The sequence below is a fragment of the Purpureocillium lilacinum genome, assembly GCF_023168085.1.
Source record: "Purpureocillium lilacinum CBS 284.36 DNA, scaffold_1, whole genome shotgun sequence".
Lineage (NCBI taxonomy): Eukaryota > Fungi > Ascomycota > Sordariomycetes > Hypocreales > Ophiocordycipitaceae > Purpureocillium > Purpureocillium lilacinum.
Genome location: NW_027072111.1, coordinates 2,290,046 through 2,313,792, shown reverse-complemented (window position 1 = coordinate 2,313,792; position 23,747 = coordinate 2,290,046). Strand labels below are relative to the sequence as shown.

Here is a 23,747-nt window from a genome sequence, read left to right as displayed (position 1 = left end):
AACTCACACGACAGCGACAGTGGGAGCCCCACGTACCGCTGGAGCCACTGCTGGGCAGGGCAATTGGCATGGCGGGCACCTGCAGCTTCCATGCCCGCATGGAGAGAGAGCCCTGGAGGGTGCCCGCCCGCCCGCTGTGGCTTAGCGCAGCCCTCCCGAGCTTCGGGTGGGTCGCAGCGAACCACACCTCGCATGGATGCCGTCGAGGGTGTGACGACAGCAGCACGAATCCAATGGCAGTACGTACTCGTACAGCACGAGACGCCTCGTAAAGACTGCCCTAGCTACAAGAGAAGGGCCAACCTCCATCTCATCCCTTCACCACCCGCGCACGTGCCTGACGGGGAGAGAAAACACCAAGGCGCCCCGTCTCCTCGCTCGCTCAAATTCTCATTCTCCATTGCGCCGTGCGCCAGCGGTCTGCGGCTTCCATGACCTGATCCAACCTCGTCCGCCAGCGCGTGCGCCTCGCCTCATCCGATGCTGCCGCCTTTGCTGGCCTTCGCCGCATCACCATCATGCCCGCCCTGACGCCCAACGACCGCCAAAGGCGCATCATCCAGCTGTCCCAAGAATGGGGCATCCGCCTCCCTCCAGCGCCCGCGCCGCTCTCCCGCCCTCCGCATCCGCCCTCGTTCCGCACGCCTGCCGATGACCAGATCGCCGAGGAGCTCATGCAGCGCCGCGCCGCCGATGTCGCCCAGTATCGCCCAAGGAGCAGCATCAGACAGGCCTTTTCTTCCAACAACCTCAAGAAAGGCAAGAACTGGGACCCCCGCGAGGTCCTCGAGGTCCTCAGCGCATGCATTTCCAACGCGGGCTCGCCCGGCGTGGCAGAGGCCCTCATCGCCAAGCTGGCTGCCGCTGGCGTCGACCTCGCTGGCGCGCAAAAGCAAAAAGGCGGCATCCTGACCCGGCGCCGCAGTGTGGAGGGTTTTGGGGATCGCAGTCGGCTGCTAAGGCTGGCCGTCGATGGGAACCAGTTTGACATGGTTCAGCTGCTTCTCCCTAACGTGGACTCCTTCGCCATCGACGCATGCCTGCCCGCCGCCATCCGCAGCGGCAATGCGCCCATCGTCGAGCTATTGCTGCGTTACGGTGCGAGCGCGGCCCAGACCCCGGACGGACAGGACGCTTTCCGCCAAGCTTGCGCCGTCCACGGGCAGTCGCACATGGTCAGCCTCATCTTGCGCGCTGAGGGCCGCCCACCGGCCTCCCTGGCCTCGGCTGCCATGTGCGATGCCGCGAGGGCGGGCTGCTTGGATACGGTGCTTCATCTCAGCCGGTCAACCGCTGACGGTAACCACAACCACGCCGAGGCTCTCAAGGCCGCGATCAGCTTGGGCCGACGAGACATGGCCCTGGCAATCGTCATGGGAAACTGCCCACCACAGCGGCCCGGCCTGGACGAGGCTTTCCAGATCCTATACGACCATCCGTCGCTGAACCCCACCATGAAGGTCGAGGTGGCCGAACTCCTCCTCTGTGCCGGTGCAGATGGCGTTGTTTTGGCGCAAGCCCTTGAGAGGTCCTGCGAATCGCAATTCTTGGACATGGCGACATTGCTTGCCTCGCATGGTGCTTCAGTCGAGTACAACGATGCGACGACGCTCAAAACGGCCATTGCGCGCGGGGAAATGGACCTTGTCAGGTCGCTACTGCACGATGGTACTGCCTTGAGTTCTACACTTGCCTCCAGCTGCGTGCCTCTCATCGCAAAGCAGGCGCCTTTCGACGAGAGGTACACCATACTCACCTTGCTCCTTCGCAAGGGCGCCAACGGTGTTGCGCTTGACGAGATGCTAATTGATGCTGCCGAGGCGGGCGACATGAACGCTATAGATCTTCTGCTGTCGCCAAGCTTCCCCGGTAGCTCGTCGAGCTCGCCTCATGACTCTCCGGCCTCTCCAGCGTCATACTCTGCCAATAGACACGAACTGGCATCCGTGGATCACAAATCCGGCGAAGCTCTGCGTACGGCTGTGATTCGCGAGGACACTCATATGACGCAGAGGATCCTAGCCGGACAGCCCTCTCCTGAGACGCTCGCGATCGTTTTCCCCCTTACTAAGAGGCTATCTAACGTGGATCGTTACCAAATGGTCGAGCTATTTCTGAAAAGGTCGTTATCTGGGCCTTGCTTGCACGCGGCCCTGCACGACGCTATCAACGAGGACGTTACCCAGCGAGACAATTCACTCATTAAGCTACTCCTGAAATACGAGGCCGACGTCAATTTCAGCCAGGGCACTGGCCTGACGTCTCTGATTAAACAGCGAGACATCGAGCTCCTCGGCACGCTGTTGCAGAAAGCATCCCCTCAGACGGCGGCAGCCCGCCTCCAGGACGTGATGCAGGTGTCTGATCATCGGGCTCGGTATGAGATGACGACGATGCTCCTCAGCGCAGGCGCAGCCATCGGAACGAAAGAGATTTCATCTGCGTTGCTCGAAGCACTCTCGGAGAAGCCTGTCGACATGTCACTCTTGCGTCTTCTCCTCCAGCAGGGAGGTGCCGATATCAACCTCGTTGATGGTGCCATCATCAAGCAGGCCGTGACGAACCCCGACCCCAAGGTCCTGGAATTGGTCTTTAGCTTTGGTCGACCATCAGTCTCGTCAATCACGAGCGCCTTGAACGACCTGGTGCCACTGCCATCTACCGAGGGAAAGGGGTGGAAGCTCAAGATCATCACGGGCAAATTGAGCCACAAAGAGGACCTCAGCTGGGTGCTAGTGCACGAGGTGCAATCTTTGTCCAAGACCAGGACTGACGCCGCCTCGCTGTCGGCTCTGAAGCAGCTGCTGGCTTCTGGCGCTGATCCAAACGCATACAAGGCTGCTGCGCTTTGCCACGCCGTGATTGCCGCTAATACCCAAGTCGTGGATATGTTGTTCGCATCCAGCCACCCTCCAACACCGGCAGCCCTAGGCACCGCGCTCCCGCACGCGCTACGCATCTCGGAGCCTATGGAACGCCTGGCGTTAGCCAAGAAGCTCGTCGAGGCGGGAGCGCATCCACTCGAGGGAAACCGGGCCTTGACTCACGCAATCGCTACGTATCCGGAAGATGTTGGGCTTCTCAAGGTCTTGGCCGCTGCTGCTGATACTTCGGATGGGGAAGCTCTGTCCATGTCAGTGGCGAAGGAAGTCCCCGAGATTCTAGACATTTTGCTCAAGCAAAGCCAATGTTCGGTCAGCAGTCGCAGTGCGACACTGGGCAAAGCAATGGAGGCCAAGAACCGCTCTGCGCGGCAACGCATGTGCCAGAGCCTGCTGAAAGCTGGGGTGTCTCCTGAGGCCGCCTCGAGAGCTTTGCTGGTCGCGGCTCGTGACGGCGACTCTCCTCTCGGCGACCTGTTAATGGCCCACGGCGCAAGCATCGCGAACAACGGTGGTCAGGCAATTGTTGAGGCGTGTCGGGGAGGGTCTCCAGAGGTTCTTGCAGTGCTCCTCAAGTCTGATCCCAATACCAGCAAACAGACTCTGGAAGCAGGATTCCAAGCGGCCACAGAGGTCAGGGATTTGAACAAGCGAGCGGTGATATTCGAGCAGCTTCTCAAGAGAGGCGTTCGAGGCGAGCTTGTCGACCAGCAACTCGAGTCGGCGGCGCGATACGGCGAAGAGGGGCAGCAGATTTTGAAAGCCCTGCTGCTGGCTGGAGCTGACCCCAACTATAACAGCGGCGAGGCGATAGTTGCTGCCACTCGAAGCGCTTTTATATCTAGCCTGGAACTCCTCCTCGGCCTGTGGAATGAGGGTGGTAACCAGGTACAAGCGATGATAACCTCTTACATTAATCTGGTACTGACACATTGAGCAGAAGAAGGCCTCCCAGCCGACACTGGTACGCGCCCTCAAGGCCTCATGGGGTCTGACACGCGACAACCGATTCCGAATCATCGGTGATCTCTCCAAGGCTGGCCTGCAAGTCACCGAGGACTTGCACATCGCCCTTAATGATGCTGTCAATGAGGACGACCCCGAGGAGCGACTGGTCCGACTACTTCTCCGGCATGGCGCTTCACCTTCAGCGAATGGATGCAAGAGTCTCGTCGACGCTGCTCAGAACGCGGCATCTGCGTCTCTCGCACTTCTTCTGGAGAAGAAGATCCCGCAACAGGACATTGCGCGTGCCTTCAACCAGTCTTTTACAGCGGAAACGTTCGACAAGTGGTTCACGAATGCTGGGCTCGAGACTGCTCGGATGCTCCTGGAAAAGGGGGCAAGCGGGGACGCTATAAGCTCAGCATTAGTCCTCGTCATGCAGCATTCTACAGCAGAGACGCGCGACTTGGCGGACAGGTTCTTCGATCTCCTCATCTCTCACGACCCCGATGTCAACTACAACAACGGCGAGCCCCTGCAGCAAGCCGCGTCAAAGGCGGACGTTCCGTGGACATCGCGTCTCCTGGAGCTCCATCCTAGCGCCGTGACTTTGTCGCTTGCCTTCCAGTGCATCTTCGATACTGCCCTATCACAGGACGGTGTTTTGGACCTATTCAAGATGTTTGCGGAGTATCAAGAAGGTGACGCCCGAATTGACGTCTTAATAGGACAGCAGGGCACAGAGCCAGTTCTTGCGAGGGCAATCAACCAGTACCCGAGATCGACCAAGATTCTGTCCACACTTCTGGATGCAGGATTCTACTATGACCAGGCCACAAAGTGCCGGATTCATGAAGGCGTCGACGAGGAAGACGTCACGCTCCTGACTTGGGCCATCGCACAGCCGCAGAAGCGCGTTAGCACGGGCGTCATTGAGCTTCTGCTGGAGAGAGGCGGTAAGTCTTGTTTGTTTTCCATGGCATCGCAAACATCTGCTGACGGCGTGTGTAGCCAAGGTCAACGTAGAGTCAAGCTTGTCGCAAACAACCCCACTGATGCTAGCCGTGCAAACAAAGCGGCCAGACCTGGTCAAATCTTTGCTACTTGAGGGCGCCGACGTCGATGCCATCGACTACTTGGGCAGGACATCGCTATCCATGGCGACGCATATCGGTGGCGACATTGCCGTCCAAATGATGTCGAGCTTACTTGCAGCTGAACCCGCCAGGGACGACGGATCACTGCACAATGCGGCCCGAGACTTGAACCTCCCAGCCGTCAAGGTCCTCGTCCAGTCCGGCCACGACCCCGACTATCCGAGCCAGCTGCACGGCGGTCGAAGCGCACTCGGTGAGATATGCCTGCATGGCTCGGACGCTGCAGAGATGACTGCGGATCGCGAGCGAGCCATGCAAAAGGTAATGACCTTCCTCATCGACTCCAACTCCGACTTGTCCATCAAGACGAACGGCAAGTCCCTCCTGTATCTCTGTTTCGACGCCGCAGATGCAGTAGTAACCACACGTGCACTCCTCAAGAGCGGCATGTGGAAAAATATCAACAAGCCGTTTAACCACTTTGTCGACGGCACTTACACTTATTCACCCACCATGTATATCACCAAAGTCCTGGCACAGTCGGATATCAGCGAACAGCTCTTGTCAGTCCTCCGTGCCAGTCGAGCAAACGACGTCTTCTACGCCAACGAGGGCGCGCAGCCTGAAGGGGCAGTCGGGCTGCCAGAGGACATGGCGGTCCAGGAGCGCGCACGAAAGGCACGAGCCACCCGCATCGCGGAAGAAACAGAGGAGTTCTCCCTCGCCATGGCGCGGAAGCGCGAGATCGCCAGCGTCGAGCAGCAGATCCTCGCGCAAAAGGCCGAGATGGAAGATGCCCGCCGCCGCAAGCTCCACGGTGAGGACGTCGCCGCGCTGCGCTCCCGCGCCCAGGTCGAGGAGTCCCTCGCGGCGGCCGCTCACCAGCGCCGCCTGGTGGAGCAGCGCGCCGTCGCCGACGCGTCCGTCAGCCGCACCCGCGCGCTCGCCTCGACGGAGCTCGACGCCGAGGAGGCGCGCCAGCGCAAGGCCCTCGAGTGGGAAACGAGGCTCAACACGGAGCGCGTCGATAACGCCCGCGCTTTGAGCTCCATTCGCATCAGCGAGCGCCAGGAGGTGGAGCGCATTGATAAGGGCGCAGAGAGCCGCATCAAGGGCCGTCTCGACGCGCAGCGTAAGCTCGTCGAGAGTCAGGAGAAGCTTGCGAAGCGCCTGGCTGATGGGCCGAACGGGGGGCAGCACATGGGCAACGGGAGGCAGATTGGGTACGTGACGGAGCTGAATTAGGCAACACGGCATCCGGTGATGCAATGAGAGCTGCCCAGAAGGGCGGGCAGAGGGAAGAAGCATTTCAGCGACTTGGAGTCACGGCGGTATATCTTTGGTGCATGGCGTTTAGAGGATAGCAAGTAATATTTGACGCGTCACGACAGAACTAGCATAGAGGAAAAGGCCCTGTTCAAAGAGTAGTGCTATTTGTAGAGCCAACTTTTGCTAGTTGTAGAGCCCATATGAGCAAGAGCAACGAGAGCAACGAGAGCAACGAGAGCAACGAGAGCAACGAGAGCAACGAGAGCAACGAGAGCAACGAGAGCAACGAGAGCAACGAGAGCAACGAGAGCAACGAGAGCAACGAGAGCAACGAGAGCAACAGGCAGAGCGCCGCTGCCGTCCCATACCTACGCCAGTAGGCAGTAAAATTCACGAGGGCAGCATGGGGGTTGGGGCTCGGCCGAGAAAAAAAAACACGTCAAGTAGGAGGGCTCTACAACTGGCAAAAGTTGGCTCTACGAATAGCACTCCTCTGTTCAAATTGAACTCGTCGCACGAAGTAGCTCCTTTCCGCCTTGATCGAATTCAGTGCTATGCTACACTGTAATCCAGCGCCTGTGATAGCAAAAGTACATGCATGCATGCGATGCTCGCTCGGGAATGCCCTGGGGCGGATTGTACAAGCAGCAAGCAAATCCCCTCATCGTACACATGTGTTTCCCCCCCCCCCCCCCAGCAAAGTCCAAGCGGCACCGTGCGACACTATTCAGCCTCCTCCCGCCCACTACTTCTCGTCCCTACGAGCCATCTTGATGGAATCCGCCCCCGTCTCCACGACGCGGTACTTATCCGCATCGCCCATGCCGCTTGCCGCCTTCTCAAACGCCTCGTCGGAGCGGTCGCAAAGGGCATCCAGATCCTCGTCACTGAGGACGCCGTCTCCGCCGGACGTCTGGTACACGAGGCCGTCACGGAGAAGGAGCGCGCGCAAAGTCTCAGCATCGAGACTCTGGTCCTCCTTGTTGTCCATTTTCTGGCCCATCGTGCGGAAGCCGCCCTTGCGAATGACGAGCTTCTCAAGGCGGCGCTTGGCGTCGGCGGACATGAGGAGAGACTCTTCGACGGTGTCCTTGGTCGCGAGTCGGTAGACGATGACTGGGCGTGTCTGCCCGATGCGGTGGCAGCGGTCCTGAGCTTGGAGATCCTGCTGTGGGTTGAAGTCGGAGTCGAAAAGGATGACGGTGTCGGCGGATGCGAGGTTGATGCCCTGTCCACCAGCTCTGGTAGAGAGCAAGAAAAGTCTGTGCCTGGGGTCGTTGTTGAAGTCGTGAATCTGCTGGCGCCGGCTGTCCTGAGACACAGATCCGTCAATGCGGCAGACATTCCAGCCGCGCAACTCCCGGCTATAGTCCTCGAGAATGTCGAGCTGTGTTGTGAACTGCGAAAAGATGAGGACCTTGTGGCCCTCGTCGAAAAGCTTGGGCAGCAGTCTGTCAAGGAGCAGCATCTTGCCGGATGCAGTCACGATGGACTCATCAACCGGAATTGTGGTGCTCGTCGCCCAAGGACTGTAGAAGTTGTGTGGGCTATTGCAAACCAGCCGCAGTTGGGCTAAGGGGTTGCCCAGCTTCTTCTGAGCAATTTGTTTTTCTGGACACTGGTTAGAATCGACACGGTCGGGGTCAGGGGATAGTCGAAGACACGTACTCGCGAGCTCGAGGGTCTCGGCAAGCTCGATCTCCTCTGGAGATCTCGTGTCTACAGTCTCCTCTTCCTCATCACTAGCCAGCTCTTCTGCCAGCTTCGCCTCGAAAGCGTCATCAGACAAGGCGTCTTCCTCGTCAGACACCGCGTCCTTGTAGGTCCTTGATTTGCGAGTCCGTCCCCGCGTAGTGGCGGGAGTCGAGCCCCTGCTCGACTTGGCACTCTTGGATTCGGAAACGGCAGATGTCGGGGGGCTCTTGCGCTTCCCTTTTCCGACTTTCTTGACTGGTGTTTGCACCGGAGTGGGTAAGCTAGCTGCCGACTTCTTAGATCGTCCAGGTCCCCTCTTGCCCATCATGAGGGTGAACGCGTTCGGTGCAGGTGAAACGGTGCGATCTTCTGTCTTCTTCGACCGTGGGCTTTGACGAACAGGCAGAGACAATTTCTTGCCCTTGGCGCCTTTGGAGCCCGAGGCTGGAGCGGACTCCCTCGAGGGAGATGCAGCCCTGGTTGAACGACCAGTCGGCGTCTCGCTCATGATCTTTTCAACGACCTTGTTCTCGAGGTACGCGCGAGTATCAATCTCCTTGTCGGTGAATGCGTTGTACAGGTCGGTTTGCTCTCTGGTCATGGGAGCGAATAGGACGTATTCTCGCTTCTTCGGCAAATACGCAGCCACATCCTGCTTGATGCGTCGCAGCAAGAGTGGTTGGAGGATGAGATGGATCTTCTTTACCAGATCCTGTTTCATGCGATCACCAATGAACTCTTCAGTTCCCTTCTCATCCTCCAGATCTGAAAAGTCGAACCAACTTTCAAAAGCCTCCCAATCGGTGAAGATGTTCGGAAGAAGAAAGTGGAGTAGCGACCAGAGTTCTTTCAGGTTGTTCTGAAGCGGTGTTCCGGTGATGAGAAGGCGTGTTGCCGAGGAGAATTGCCGCAGTTGCTGGAACAGCTTTGCGTCGGCATTCTTCATGCGATGCCCCTCATCCTTGGCTTGTGTCAGCGAAAAAGATCTCGAAGCTCGGGTACTTAACCTACAATGATGATGAATTCCCAATTGATACGGGACAGGTTGTGCTGGTCGCGTAAGACCATCTCGTATGACGTGCAGACGACGGGGAATTTGGTCGTCGGACGTCCGCGATTCAAGTTTCTCATCATTCGCGTCTTGAAAATATCCTCGCGCGCTTGTTGATTTCCATGGTACATTACCACAGGGATAGATGGAGTCCACTTGTGAAACTCATCCATCCAGTTGGAGAGAGTGCTCAGCGGAGCGACAATCAGGTGCGGGCCGAGGTAGCCCTCCTGCTCGCGGAGCAGCGCGATGAGAGCAATGGTCTGAACGGTTTTGCCTGAGCCGGTCAGCACTGAATAGTCTACTCTTCGAGTCAAATGGACTTACCGAGGCCCATCTCGTCGGCCAGAATGCCGCTCATGCCCTGAGAACAAATCTCAAACATCCAAGTAAGACCCTCTAGCTGATAGTCTCTCATCGTACCTCCGACCATGCACTTCGGCTGGCTCGCCATGGTGAGGTTGTGGTCGCCAAGCGTCTTCCCATCCATGCCACTGCCTACCCGACCCAGGACTTGGGTCTTCTTGGTGAGAATGTCGCTGAACGCGGCGCTCTTCATCAGGAGCTCATCGAGCTCGCGAGCCTTCGCTTCCCTTTCTGCCTTGGTCTCAGCTTTCTTCTTCCTCTTCCTCTTTTGCGCCAACGCCGCCTTGCGCCTCTCCGCCTCGGCCTTTAGGTTGTCCTCACGGGCTTGCTCCTCTTCTTGGAGGAGACTGTCGTCGACCAATTCGATGTCCTCGAGTTTCGGGGACGCCTCGCCGGGAGGCGAGCTCGGCGCGCTTGTCATCACGTTAGACTTCGACAGTATTGAATCAACGTCTGACGTAGCTGGCGAATCCATGATTGCACGCGCACAAGTGTCGCCACCCTAACGATTGCTGCGGATGTGTGAGGTTGGTGATGGTTGAACTGCGATGTTACCAACTTTGAGATGGTGAATATGCAAGAGCGCAAGCCTTTGCACGTTGAACGGCTGCTAGTAGCAAAAATATTGGGTGCTGAACAGGTGGCGGCCGTGCGACAGCTGGTCGCGGTCGATGATGCGTTCAAGCCAAGTGTCTGATCCAAAAAGCAATTGCGGAGAGATTCCAAAGAGATCCCAAAAAACAGCTGCGAGCCCAGTCGCCAGCTGGAATCCGGCGCCAGGTGATTGACAGGTTCAAGGCCAGGCACACGCCATTGCGATGCAATCGAGTGGCAAAAGATGGGCGCGACGAGAGACAAATTCACGATCGGGTAAGAGTGCAAGGGCGCAGGCCGACGCGCCTTCCGCACAAGTCATGACGCACTAGGAACGCGAAACGGCAGCGCGGTCACGAGCCGGCGCGTAAATTGAAAAGCAACGGTCAAGCCACAGCGGCCAGCCACACTGGCCCGTTTCACCGTCCCGGCGCAGCACCGCCGCTAGTGCCTCAGTTGTCAGGCCGCCATTGGACCCCCTGCAACAACCCAATTGCCCCTCGCGGACCCCGCCATCCATGCCGGGACAGCAGAAAAATTGTCCACCAGCTGGCGGGAACAGCCGTCGAGTCACGCATTGCCACCACACACTACCAACTTGAGAGAAGAGCCGGCTACGACGACGGCCTTTTCTCACGACCCCCGCGAGCCATCAACCTGTCTCTCCTCCGCTCTTCCTTCCGTCCCGCCGTTCGCTACCTCGCCCGATTGCCCAGAATGGCCGCCTTCACCTCCCAGACCTACTCCCCCACCGAGGAGGCCGAGATCCAGCAGTGGCTCACCACCTCGGAGCGCCTCAAGACCGCCGGCGACGACAAGTCCTCCATCCTCGACACCCTCAACAGCCACCTCGCCAGCCGCACCACCCTGCTCGGCAGCAAGCCCAGCAAGGCCGATGTCGCCATCTACGAGACCCTCTCCCCCGTCGTCTCTGCTTGGACCCCCGATGAGCGCACCGGCGAGCAGGGCCGCCCGCACATTGTCCGCCACCTCGACTTTGTCCAGAACTCGCCCCAGTTCGGCCTCAGCCTCAAGGATGAGCAAAAGGTCAAGGTCGACCAGGATGACGTCCGCTACGTCAAGCCGCCTGTCGATGCCAAGGCCGAGAAGGAGCGATTGAAGAAGGAGAAGGCCGCTGCTGCTGCTGCCGCCGCTGGTGGTAACAAGGAGGGTGGTAACAAGGAGGCCAGCCTGGTGGACCGCACCAAGGAAAAGGTCAAGGAGAAGGCCGCCGAGGCCAAGGGTGCTGCCGCCGCCGCCGTCGGTGCCGACAAGCCCAAGAAGGAGAAGAAGGAGAAGGCTCCCAAGCCGCAGAAGGCTGCTCCCGCGGCCGCTCCCCTCAGCCCTGCGCTGATCGATCTCCGTGTCGGCCACATCCTCAAGGCCGTCAACCACCCCGACGCCGACTCCCTCTATGTCTCGACCATCGCCATGGGTGACCCTGCGTCCGAGGACACTGTCGAGTACGAGGGCCAGGTCTGCCGCACCGTCTGCTCAGGTCTCAACGGCCTCATTCCCTTGGCGGAGATGCAGGGCCGCAAGGTCGTGGTCGTCTGCAACCTGAAGCCCGTCAAGATGCGTGGCATCAAGTCCAGCGCCATGGTCCTCGCCGCCTCTCCCAAGATCAAGGAGGGCGAGGTCGACGACCACAAGGGCCCTGTCGAGCTCGTCAGCCCGCCCGAGGGCTCCAAGGCTGGTGACCGAGTCTTCTTCGAGGGCTGGAAGGGTGAGCCCGAGGGCCAGCTGAACCCCAAGAAGAAGATTTGGGAGACTTTCCAGCCGGGCTTCACCACCAACGACAGCCTTGAGGTTGCTTTCGACGCGAGCGCCGTCCAGCAGCTGGGCAAGACGGACGTTGGTAAGCTCGTCACCGAGAGCGGTGGCGTGTGCACCGTCCAGACCCTCAAGGGTGCTACGGTCAGGTAATACCATAGACTGCCTATAGAGAAGAAATAGAGCTGTGCCAAGAGACTGTCTATAGTCATGAAGAAAGATGGCCTACGCACGCCGTGAGTGAATTGGCACAATGACGGGATGTTTGCTCGCCTGTTGCAGGGTAGCGTGCTAAGCCATAGCGCAACCTCTCACCACGGAGCCCCCTCGTGGGCAAACTCCACACATCTAGACAGCAACGGAGTACGAGAGCTGGAGTCATTGTGTTTTTATTTTACACTGCTCTTTGCAGGCATGTTTTACAGCCACAAGCGTACCTTACCTCCACATGAGTACATCTAGATCAGTGGCCTCGTCCCAGCTCATAAAGCCGTCCTTTTCCAAGCCCCAGTAATGCGCCGCTTGAATGATACACATAGGCGCCGTCTGCCAGCTTACATAAAAACGCCGCCGGAAATGCCAAATCGCTGTGCTCGAAATGAGAAAAACTACTGCGCTCCAGTCCACTGGCTCCCCTAAATGGTGTGTGTTGTACAAGATGTGTTGTCGTCGAGGTCGCTCAAGAGAAAAAGTACTTGCTCTCGCGCAGACGCGTTACATCAAAGTCGCCCTGATATGCTGTTAGTCTCCTCGCCTGTGAGCAACGACACAGGACTAGACTTACCTTCTCGGGGATTGCCGGAATGGTCAAGGGTAACCAGACCGGCACAGGGGTGCGACGGGCCTTGGCTCTGCTGCGCTTCTGGCCCGTCATCTGCGTTTCGAAGTACGTCGACTTCATGTCGTCCATGAGCCGCTCCGACATCTCCATGGCATCGGTGGCGCTGGACCCTTCAGCGTCACCCTCGCCGTCATCCTCCTCCATCATCTCATCGCGAATCTCCTTTGCCATCGACATTTCATCCTCGCCTTCCGGGATGTCTCCAAGGCCAATGTCCTTGGTGTCCTCCTGAATACCGACGTCGACCTCGGCGGCAGACATCTCTTCGTATACTGACGCGGGAGTGATGATCTTCTTTGCGGCTTCGAGATCCCAAGGATTGCCTGACAGGCGGAGCGAGTTGCGCTTGTGTTCCAGGAGCAGCTCTTCCTTAGGAGAAAGCTTGCTGTTCTTGCGAAGTTCCTTGATCTTCTTCGCCACCGGGGTTGATGGGTCAATGTGCGCGAGATACAGCGAGCCCTTGTGGCGCGCCTCGAATTCAGCTGCAAGGCGGCCAACGACATCCTCCTCGTGAATTTTGATGAAAGCATCTCGGATGACGCCGTTCATGGTGTCAATGTCCGCGGCGTGCGTCCAGAATGAGTCGTGAACAGCCGCGAAGCTGAGGCCCAGCTCATGGCACTGCAAAGCCGACAGCAACATGTGGCTGGCGTCGAGGGAGTGAATGAAGTTGGGAGGAAAGCCCTGTAGTTGCTTCCTGCGGTTAACCGGGTCGGTCTGGTCGTTCACCGGATAGACAACTGCCTGTAGGCAGGTGCGGATCTCCCGAGTGTTGCTCTTGCGGTAGGGCTGCGCGACGGGCATACGCAAGGGTGTCGTCCAGACGACGGTCGAGCGGAACTGTTGTGCTAGCTCCTCAAAACCCGACTTGGCCGCTGTCGAGCTCTTCCTGCCCCTCTTTGCCCGAGTCGTGTTGTCCGCGCTACCATCTGCGTACGAATCGGCAATTTGCTGCAATTGTGAGGGAGTCAGGGCCCGGCAAACCCGTCCACCAATCTCACCCAGCCAATATTGTATGTCATGGGCGCCGCGGAACATGGTCGCGAGCGCATTGAAGATGTGTCTCGCGATGTAGGTGGACAGCAGAAGATTCGGGATGCCACACTCCTTGCCGAGGTTCGGGTAGAGGGCGTCGATCTGCTTGCAGACCTGCTTCTTCGCTCCAGCAAAAGTGACGCCGTACACGTTCGTCATGACGGTCTGCTTGACGACCTTGCGAGTGATCTTCCCCTGCAAGATCTCGCCAAACCGATTCTTTGCGGCGGCATCCTTGTTGATGGCTTGCTTGACAAGATCAGCCACAGCTGAATAGACGTCGGCAGGTCGATCACCAGGCTCCAGGTTGACCTGCTTCGCGCCCCAAGTGTCACCACCCAGAGCTGCATAGTGCTGAAGACCGTTGCAGGTACCGTCCTGATGAACAGGCAACTCTGAAACATACTTGGTCGGATCCGGAAGATCAAGCGCAGCCTTCAGCTCGAAGCAGGCAGCGAGGCATTGCCAGGGATCTTCGGCCTTGAGCCACCAACGGCCGCCCTGGAGGGGGTTTGTGGCCGAGTCGACAATATTAGCAACATTGTCGTTGGCAAATGCCTCTCGCTCGTCGAAACTGGACTTGTCGAGTCCATACAGGTTGGCGAGGTGGATCTTGAGCCAGCGGAGGCCCCTCTCACCTAGCTCTTTGCCCTTGGCGAACTTGAGGATTGCACGTGTGTGATCTGCGCCCATATGGTTGAGGTATGTCGGGATGGGGTACGCGCGTCCACGATAGTCGACGTTGTGAGGGAAGTAGATGGTTTGGTTCCTGAACGCCCGTGCGATTTCGAGCTGGAGATTCATGAAGCACCGTTGGGAGTGCAATCCGGACCTCTCGTTTTCAATGGCCTTGACGGCGCGAACCCAGTTTCGTCGAACAAGCGGATCGCCGTCAGATTCGGGTTCGGGTGGGTGCTCGAGGTTCGGATTCAGGGGAGGCATGTTGGCGATTTCTTCGCCAGAGTTCCAAGCCTCCATCATGACGCCCAGAACGTTCTTGTTGACTTTCCACGGAGTCTTGCCCAGGATATCCAGACCCTTCAATACCTTGTCCATGTCGCCGCACTTGATGGCGGCATTGGTGTACAGTCGCTGTTCAACATCGCCGGGCTTGACTCTGACGAGCGCTGTTTTGCTGTCGAGGAATCCACCTTCGTTGAAGCGCTTCCAGGGCTTCGGCTCCACGATCATGGGCAGGTGCTTGGCAATGAAGTCGCCGACGGGCTCTCGCTTCAGCTGGTCGACTAGCCGAGAGTTCAGGAACAGAACACCGACCTTCTTTCCCTTGCGAGGCTGCAAGAAGTGGTGGAAGGCGGGTAGATCTTGGCTGACGAGTTCCTTGGTCGCTGAGTCTTCGGCTGTGGCCTTGATCTTGGCTGTCTCAATCAAGGTCTTAAGAAGGAATGAGCCGACTTGTGCTCTTATGAGCATAGACCACGGCTTTCGGGTCGTCTCCTCCAGAGATTGCTCCGCCTTGGACGAGTCGGTGATCAGGGTCGTCGCCTTGTTGTCAGATTGGTCGAGCTCCGTGGTGTCTGCCGAGGGCTGACCGTTGAATCGAACGTTTCGCCGCCGTCTGGACTTTTTCGCTAGCTCTTTTTGTTGCAACTCAATGTCTTCCTGCACAAGCTTCGAGAGATTTGAGATGAGCTTGCTGACGACGATGCCTTTATCGGCACCGTTCATCGCCCCAAGGTTCAGAACAGAAAGAATGGTGACGGCGGCGAGCCTTGCAGGGTCCGCCTGCTGCAACAAGGGCCCATATAGGCATCGCTCGAGATCTTGGTCGGACTTGGCGGTCTTGTTCTCCGACATGTCGATGAGCACCAGCTCTTCTTTGAGGCGAGCCTCCATGGAATCCAGCCAGGTTGCCATGACTTGCGAGAGCGAGCCCGGCGCGGAGGATGGCCCCAGTGCAGTGTTGATGTTCATACTCTGGAGGTTCTTGTTGTCCATCCGCCACTTTGCGATGGCAGAGCCGATCGAGTCGCGTTCAATCTGCAGCTGAATCTCTTGGCGGTCGGCCAACGACAGCTTGGAAATATCGACTTCTTCGAGGTCCATGAGCAGTCTCAGGCCTTTCTTCAGAGTAGCCAGCCCTTCGCCACGCTGAGGCGTCGGCACGAGGTCCGGGACAGCTTTGGCCACCGCCTCCTCCTCTTTGGCAGCCGAGTCGGCCATGGCGAGTTCGACCTCATCTTCGAAGTCGAATGCGTCATCAAACTCCTCGGCTTCCATGGCGAAATTGTATGTGGGGCAGATCTCAGTGATAACGGCAAGGTCTTGGTCGCTGAGAATGTCGGCCATGCTCAGAACCCGCAGGCCTGCCTCGTCTGGAGCCATACCCATGTAGCGCTTTACCAGCCGATCCAGCCTTGAGCCACGCTCGGAGAGCAGCGATGCCTTGAGCATGCATGCGATCGTCTCGGCCGTATGCGGTAGTCTCTTGCTTCGGATTTGGAGTTCGTACCACTTGTGGAGTTGTTCGGCCTGCTTCCTGTCGGGGCTTGAGCGCATTTGCTGCAACGATGCTCGCAGATACTGGTTGTTGAGGAGAATTCTCTCTTCGCCCGAAAGCACACCCATGGCATTGAATCGCTTTAGTACCAATGCGGCACGGTCTAGCTTGCCGACTCGGATACACGCGTCGAAGACTGCCAGCATATCTTCGGTATCACCGGGGATCCCGTACATGTTGGTCTTTGTCGCGGGTCGGGGCGGCCCTGGCTCAGGGACTGTGAGGGGAGATGACGGATCGAATGGTCGTAGACTGTGAGCCGGTAGCGGCGGAGGCTGAAAGGGGGGAAGCGTCGAGCTGGTAAGGTGATTATATGGTAGTGATTCGAATTTGAAGTCGTCGACTGCCGTGGCTAAACTCCTTTCGTGAAGCAGATGGCCGTAGCCTGCGTCGGATCCGCGTCGCCGCCACGGGCGGCACTGTCGCGTGACGACATATCGTCGCTCCAGCGAAGGAGTATGTGATCGAAGGGCAGCACATCTCGGCGATGAGATGGCGCTCCTGATTGCGGCAGCCCGGTGCGCCAGGAGGCTGCAGCGGGCCTGTCGCGGAAGCATCGTGGCAGCCGGCGCAATCGGTAATGCGCCGGTTGGAAGGAGTGGAAGTCCCAACGGGCGCTAGGGACTGTACAACGGCGGAATTAAAACATTTGCCACGAGAAAGAATGCCAAGTGCGCCGCAAAACAAAATTACAGCGAAGTTCGGCAGAATGTGAAGACACCGGACGGTGCACGGCTTGTTGATGGAGTGACAGGAGACAAGCTCCGAATTTTTCGCCTCAATCGGTAAGAGCTTTGCCTCTCTCCCCAGATTGGCCACCCGTTCCAGGGGGGTCACGTGGTCAGGACAGCCGGTTGGACCCACCTAAAACTACGCTGGAGCTCTGCCGTCTCAAGCCAAAAGTCCGGCCCGTCTAGATTTTGATGTGACGTCTTTGAGGAATTATCCCGACACTCTATCTGCAGCTCCTGCTGCGCAACTCGGCAACAATGATTGCGCGGCCTGCAATAGCGACCCTCGGCTGTTGCAGCTGCAGGAACTCGATACTCCGAGCTGTACTGGGCTCGACGGCGACGAATGCTCGATTCTTAACACAACCCCAGCGGAGACCCTTCCAGAGCTCGACGCGAAGGTTTCTCTCTTCACAACGACCGCATGAGACAGATGCAGCTCGACAAGTAGAAGAGACACCAGAGTCTGATACCAAAGATGAATCCGAAAAGCCATGGTTTCTCGAAGAGGAGCCGCCTCGCCACGCCCCAAGCCTGCACAAGCCGACGCTTCCCCATGCCCCGGAAGGCGCCCCGGCGCTTGTCGACCCGATGATCAACTACATTTACGAGGACATGGGTCTAGACGATATCTCACTGCTGGATCTGCGCGAGTTGGATCCGCCCGCTGCGCTTGGCGCAAACCTCATCATGCTATTCGCGACGGCCCGCAGCGAACGGCACTTGCACGTATCTGCCGGCCGTTTCGTCCGGTGGCTAAAGCGAAACTACAAAGTCAATGCCAGGGCAGATGGACTCATCGGGCCGGGCGAGCTGAAGACGAAGCTCCGCCGTCTCAAGAAGAAGGCGAAACTCATGGGTAACAACACCATGATTGTGCCTGGTGGGGACAACGGCATCTCGACTGGATGGGTGTGCGTCAACTTTTCAGCGTCTGGCCACGACACAGACGAATTGTCGAGCTTTGACGAGAGCGGGCGCTTTTCCGGCTTCGGGTCGTCTTTGACTGGCACGACGGTCGTCGTGCAGTGCTTGACCGAGTCTCGCCGGAGCGAGCTGGACTTGGAGACTCTCTGGCAAGGGGTCCTGAGGCGCAGCCTCGAGCAGACGAGCAAGATCAAGGGCGAGAAAACCGAAGACAGGGCAGCCTTTGAGAAGATGGTTTCGTCAAGAATGCAGCAGCCATCCAACCCATCAGCATCACAATGGCAGGCCCTTCAGCAGGCCTCTCAGCAGCAACGACACTTTTCGACGATGGCGCGTCGCCTGCAGCCTCGGACTGAGCGTCGCGCTCCTGCTGCTGGCAAGGGCGTGCAGGAGCCAGCGTCGCAGGTGGTCGTGGAAGATGCGAATCAGCTGGACTTGGCCAGGTTGCGTCGACAAATATCCGAGCTGCAAACTAGCGGCATCCCTCTGAACCAGGACGTTTTGCAGAGCCTCATTTGCGCGGTGTTTGAGGCCGCACCGTCAACACCAGACAGCTCAGGCGAGCGTCTCGCCCTCGTTGATGAGCTCCTGCTGACGGCGCAAGAGCGTGGCATGACCGTCTGGTCCAGGGAGATGCTCGTCACCCTAATTGAGTCCGTCGTCAATTCTCCGGTCTATGGCCCTGAATTGCAACGGTCGCAGAGCAATCTTGAGTTTCTGCTGGTGGAGATGCAGTCGGCCCTGGACGAGCCGCAAGTGCTGCGCTTGATGCACGCATACGCGCGCCACCAGGACTGGGAAAGATTGTGGGACGCCTTCCGCTCACCGGCGAGATTTCAAGTCGCACGGTCATCAGAACTCTACGAGCTGGCCTACAGCACCATGGCGGCCACGCGCGATCCGAAACTCTGCACGGACGCGCTGCGCTGGGTGTACCCCGAGATGCTCAAGGAGGAGCCGCCCGTGCTGCCGACCGGATCGCTCTACACTGCGCTCAAGGCGTGCATCCTGGTCGCCGATCCGGCGGCCGAAGATCTGCTCCACCACCCGCCCGCGTCGGAGACATTGGATCTCGTGGGCAGGCGGCGCCTGCAGCGACGGGAGTTTGTGAGGGTGCTCAAGGAGGTGGAGGATTTGCGACGGCATCTTGTGGGGACGCAAGCTCGCCGCGAGAGAGCGCAGGCGCTCAACAAGTTTTCTGACGCGGTCTCGCCCGGCTCAGCATAGATGCCATTCCCAAGCCCAGATCTCTCGGGCTCTGCATGCGGCAGCTCGTGTTCCAGTCTTGGATCGACCATGGCGCCATCTACTGTACTATCGTGTATATCCCCTGTACAATTACAACCACTTAACACCGACTGCATGGACCATGACTCTCGTAACCTCGTAACCTGCAACTTACAGCCTCTGCCTTGTTTCCTGCATGTTTGTAGGGCTGCTAGGTTCCCCACCGCTGGGCCAAGGCTTCGTTAGACTTTTGCGCGGGATGCGTGCTCGCCGTCCATCGGCACTCGTTCGGGGCAAATCGTCGTCACGATTGCGCACGGACCGTGGGAGAAGCGACGAGGGGAGGGACGACTACTAGTAGAGGAAAACTCACCCCATGCGCATGGCCTCGCGCAGCAGCGGCGCGACCTGCTTCCTACTCGCCGCGAGGTCGTGCTGTCTCCACGCGAACCTCGTATTCTGCCCGCGACCACCAGCACTAGCCTCTCCCGCGGCGCCATCGGCGGCGGCGTCGACGACAGCAGCGTCCAGCTCACCGCCCTGCCACTGGTTGAGCCCGAGCTTGTCCCCGGCGATGTCTGCGAACCTGCTCGCGGCGGCGGAGCCTCGCGGGTTGACACCCCAGACGAGCAGGTGCCGCTGGAACTCGCCGTCTGGGTGGGACGTGGTCATGACGGCGGCGACGTCGAGGTTGCGCTCCTTGGCCCAGGACGACAGGTGCTCTAGGAGGGTGTCGGCGCTGCCGTCTGCCCTGTCGAGGAGGTAGCTAAAGTCCTGCACGACGCAGCTCACGCCGAGCGTCAAGCCGCCGTCCTCCCACTCCTTGTAGTCCTTGCGGAAAATGTCGCGGAACGACAGGCCGGAAATGTCCTCCTTGACGGCGGAAATGTCTTCAAAGTACTTGTCCCTGCTGAAGGACTCGTCCTGCGCCTTGGACTCGAGGTACTTGACCGCACGGACGTCCTTGTCCTTGACCTTTGCTTCGGCTGTCAGGTTTACCGTGTCGAGGAGGATAGCGGCGAGGCCCAGCCTGACGAGGTCGTCGTCCCCACGGCTATCCCGCTGGCTGAGCTCATCCCACGCGGCGCGGCACTCGTCGACCACGAGGCTCATGCAGCTGCCGCATGGCTCGACGACACGCGGTGCGGCATCCTGTGGGACCTGGTGCTCCTCTACGTGGTGATCCACGCAGCCCACGACACGGGCGGCGTAGCCCGCGGCCTTGAGCGGGCCCGTGATGGCGTTGTGGTCGACGAGCACCCACCGCGTGTCCTCGGGCGCGAGCCCACTGTCAGGGCCAGCAGAACCAGGAGCAGCAACACCGCCACCGGCCCCGGAGCTGGTGGCAGACGGTGTGCCGCCGGGCGACGGGAGGGGAAACTCGGACAGGGTCAGGAGATCCGAGGGGGCCAGGCCGGCGCGGCGCAGGACGGCAGTCATCTCGGTGCGCAGGCCGAGGTCCGCGCGGGGCAGGTTGGACAGCGGGACATGGAGGCTGTGCGGTGGTGAGTGTGAGCGGATATAGGCGTAGACGATGGCGCAGCAGAGCGAATCAAGGTCTGTTGGGGCACGAGAGAAGTCGTCAGTCAGTTTCGTGCCGCTCCGCGTGGTGGTCGTGGGTGTGGTGGTGCCTCTCCACCACACACTCACTCACTCACTCAGTCCCCATGGGAATGACAGCTCCCTCGCATTACACGCGGGGGTCTTTAGCTCCAGAAGGAGGGAGGGGGGGAGGAGAAGAGGAGGTAAGGCTACGCACCTGCGGACTCGTTGCCGACAACCACGGTCAGGGGTGCGGTACGCTGACTCGCGGGCGCCGTGAGGGCGGCTCTGGCCGAGGCGAGGAAGCTCTTGAGGGAGGCTCTCGGAGGAGGCATGGCGTCGTCCTGGATCACGGCCGGCACTCGGCGGCGGCGGCGGCGGCGCTACCTGGACACACTCGGATGAGGCTCAGTGGCAGGATGTCGAGCGGGGGGACCCGAGACGTGAGGCGTGGGAAGTTTGCAAATATAGAAACCTGCAACAAGAATGACCGCAAACCGCGCAAATGCGGGCGCGCGCGCTGGTGTGTCGCGTGTTGTTGCGGGCCGGACGGGTTGCCGGGGGGCGTGTGGGATGGGTGAGTTTGAGCTGCCTTTGGTACCTACGTATGGGCTGTAAGTCGGTTGGTGAGGTGCAGGTTGGACTCGGCGAGAGAAAGAGAGTTCAAACATCAAACATCAAACTCCCATTGACGGCTCGCTCCCCACTCTTGGCGTGGCTTGCCTTAAGGCGAAAGGGCGGGCTCCGCTGTTGAGCGAGAGAAGATGGTGTGCTATTCTTGGGCCTCTGGGACCAACCTTGGATTTTTTTTTTGGTCTTTCGGGCCCTTTGGGGGGTCGAGGTTCCTCCATGGCATGCTTTTCGAGCTGTCCGGGACACTGGGCTGGACTCGTACTCGTGTAGGCAGGCATGCGCCGGCGTTTTACGAAGTACATGGGCCGGCAAACGTTTGATGTCCGTATGTTTCTTTAGTAAGTCGTGAGACGGGCGTGTTTTGGGGCCTCTGCATCGCGCAATGCCTTTGCTGGGAAGGTGTCATGTGGAGGCAGGCAGTCAGTCAGTCAATGGAAGCCTGATGAGGTTGCGCCCGAAGAGGATCCATCCATGCATGCATCGGCCTCGCTTGCAGAAGAAACATGATGGAGCCAGGGCGAGCAAGGGCATGGAGCCACTCCAGGTTCCAGGGGTCCTCCCCTCGTCCCTGTCCCCTGCCCTGCCCTGCCAGTGGCAGCATCAGCAGCACGAGCAGCAACAGCTCGCAGCGTCTGGGCAGGGCAGCACAGCGATGGAGCACAGCAAATGCAAGGTGAAATGCCCCATCCGACCCAGCCTGTAAGGTAGCACCCGACCCTGTCCCTGGGCCCCCCATCCGGGCACCAAGCAGCAGCCTGCCCGGGCGAGACGTCGTCACCTCACCCACTGTAAATGGAATGGCCCGGGGCGCCCTCCACCGCTCTCAGTGCCGGTGCCCCCGACCGCCCGCCCGAACCGCCCCGGCCGCCCGACCAACGGACGCGTGGTGCTGGATGGAGCCCCTGGAGGGCCGCAATCGGGGCTGTGGCAGCACCCACCCTCACTGACGCAGCGCCCGCCATCCACCCGACCTCTCCTCGGGCGGCGGCCATCCAGGGCAGCTGGACATCCATCCATCCATCCAGGGCGGCGAACCCGCATCCCGCGCGATCCACCACCACCATCCTTAATCCTCCGCGGCGCGACCACCGGTCCCCACGCGGGTTGCGCTCGTCGTACGAACCGCGACGCCACGCCGTGTTGCTGGGCTGGCTGCCGTTCCGGAACTCGCTTCCCTCTTGGCTCTCGCTGCCTTATCAGCGGGCCGGCCTTTTTTTGGTCCTGGTCCTGGTCTGGTCCTCCCTCGCGCTCGCCGCCGCCGCCGGGCCAGTGGCCGACGCCTCGCCTCGCCTGGCCTTCCAACTCCCTCCTGCTCCTTCCCTCTATCTCTCTCTCTCTCCCCCCCTCCCCTACCTCCATTCTTCTCTCTTATCTATGCCGCTGTTCGCCACGCGCCGGCTCCTATCCGCCGTGCTCGCTCTCGCCTTCCTCGCCCTCTGCTACAACTACGTCCTCGTCGACCCTCACCACCTCTCGCGGGGCCTCCGGACCACCACCGGCGCCGGCACCATGGGCTCCTCCGACCCGCCGCGGGTCCTCCGCCTCGCCGTCCTCGAGTGCGACTCGCCCCAGCCCCAGACCCGCGAGCTGTACGGCAACTACACCGGCGTCTTCACCGCGCTGCTCTCCGCCGCTGCCGAGTCGAGCGGTTCGCCGCCGCCGGGCCTGAGCGCGCTCGTCTCGATCAAGGGCTACGACATCGTCAACGAGCTGCACACATATCCAGATCTTGACGAAATCGACGCCGTCCTCCTCACCGGCTCGCGCCACAACGCCTTCGACAACGACCCGTGGATCAAGAACCTCGTCGACTTCACCAAGCGCGCGCTCGACACCGACGGCCGCGTCAAGGTCGTCGGCATATGCTTCGGCCACCAGATCATCGGACGTGCGCTCGGCGCCAAGGTTGGCAAGAGCGACAAGGGCTGGGAGGTGGCTGTGACCGACGTCGATCTCACACCCGCGGGCAAGGAGATTTTTGATCTCGACATCCTGGTAAGTGCATGACATGGCATGACAAGGGCCCCCAGGCGCGGTTGCTGACGTTGCACCAGCGAATCCACCAGATGCACCACGACATCGTCTTTGGCTTCCCGGACGGCGCCGAGCCCCTCGGGTCCAACGCCTTTTGCGACAACCAGGGCATGTACTCGCCCGGCCGCTACCTCACCGTCCAGGGCCACCCCGAGTTCACCCCCGACATCATCTCCGAGGTCCTCTTCAACCGCCACACCGTCCAGATCTTCACCGACGAGCAGTACGAGGACGGCATGCGCCGCGCCACGGTGCCGCACGATGGCGTTGCCGTGGGGAGGGCCATCCTCAAGTTCATGCGCCAGCGGTAACAACCGGCATGTGCGCGGATAGGTTAATTAGGTGCCACGACGCCACGTATGCGATAATGAGGACGAGGGCGAGGGCGAGGGCGCGGACCAGGACCAAGTACAGGTCTGCGTCGCCGCAAAAAGTTTCACGCGCTGGGCGCGCTATCATTTTCGGGCGCCATCGGTCGGGCAGGATTTACGATAGATGGCAGGGACCTACAGGACAGACTAGACGACTATGTCGCGGATGCGGTTCAAGGCCGGAGCTGGACGCGCGGCACTGCCTACGCATCAGCG

The 23,747-nt window shown here is 59.6% G+C and overlaps 7 protein-coding genes across 7 annotated transcripts; 4 read left to right on the top strand and 3 right to left on the bottom strand.

Annotated features, from left to right (window-relative positions):
• Window positions 1-233: 233 nt before the first annotated feature.
• On the top strand, window positions 234-6,169 carry PLICBS_000422 (uncharacterized protein; the record flags this gene model as incomplete). The annotated part of the gene is made up of 4 exons (XM_018318587.2): window positions 234-239; window positions 459-3,770; window positions 3,823-4,783; window positions 4,839-6,169. 4 exons carry the CDS (start codon window positions 234-236, stop codon window positions 6,167-6,169), a joined length of 5,610 nt encoding a protein of 1,869 aa, XP_018184112.2.
• A 769-nt stretch (window positions 6,170-6,938) lies between these two features.
• Window positions 6,939-9,726, bottom strand: PLICBS_000421 (uncharacterized protein; the record flags this gene model as incomplete). Its single annotated transcript, XM_018318588.2, has 4 exons — window positions 6,939-7,804; window positions 7,862-8,849; window positions 8,900-9,216; window positions 9,267-9,726. 4 exons carry the CDS (start codon window positions 9,724-9,726, stop codon window positions 6,939-6,941), a joined length of 2,631 nt encoding a protein of 876 aa, XP_018184113.2.
• An 890-nt stretch (window positions 9,727-10,616) lies between these two features.
• On the top strand, window positions 10,617-11,825 carry PLICBS_000420 (G4 quadruplex nucleic acid binding protein; the record flags this gene model as incomplete). The annotated part of the gene is made up of 1 exon (XM_018318589.2): window positions 10,617-11,825. The coding sequence occupies one exon, from the start codon at window positions 10,617-10,619 to the stop codon at window positions 11,823-11,825; it is 1,209 nt and encodes a 402-aa protein (XP_018184114.2).
• Window positions 11,826-12,351: 526 nt separating this feature from the next.
• PLICBS_000419 (DNA-directed RNA polymerase) lies at window positions 12,352-16,242 on the bottom strand (the record flags this gene model as incomplete). Its single annotated transcript, XM_018318590.2, has 2 exons — window positions 12,352-12,402; window positions 12,457-16,242. The coding sequence occupies 2 exons, from the start codon at window positions 16,240-16,242 to the stop codon at window positions 12,352-12,354; spliced, it is 3,837 nt and encodes a 1,278-aa protein (XP_018184115.2).
• A 1,146-nt stretch (window positions 16,243-17,388) lies between these two features.
• Window positions 17,389-18,951, top strand: PLICBS_000418 (uncharacterized protein; the record flags this gene model as incomplete). The annotated part of the gene is made up of 1 exon (XM_018318591.2): window positions 17,389-18,951. The coding sequence occupies one exon, from the start codon at window positions 17,389-17,391 to the stop codon at window positions 18,949-18,951; it is 1,563 nt and encodes a 520-aa protein (XP_018184116.2).
• A 369-nt stretch (window positions 18,952-19,320) lies between these two features.
• PLICBS_000417 (exopolyphosphatase) lies at window positions 19,321-20,828 on the bottom strand (the record flags this gene model as incomplete). The annotated part of the gene is made up of 2 exons (XM_018318592.2): window positions 19,321-20,510; window positions 20,711-20,828. The coding sequence occupies 2 exons, from the start codon at window positions 20,826-20,828 to the stop codon at window positions 19,321-19,323; spliced, it is 1,308 nt and encodes a 435-aa protein (XP_018184117.2).
• Window positions 20,829-22,500: 1,672 nt separating this feature from the next.
• On the top strand, window positions 22,501-23,471 carry PLICBS_000416 (uncharacterized protein; the record flags this gene model as incomplete). The annotated part of the gene is made up of 2 exons (XM_018318593.1): window positions 22,501-23,121; window positions 23,181-23,471. 2 exons carry the CDS (start codon window positions 22,501-22,503, stop codon window positions 23,469-23,471), a joined length of 912 nt encoding a protein of 303 aa, XP_018184118.1.
• Window positions 23,472-23,747: the final 276 nt, after the last annotated feature.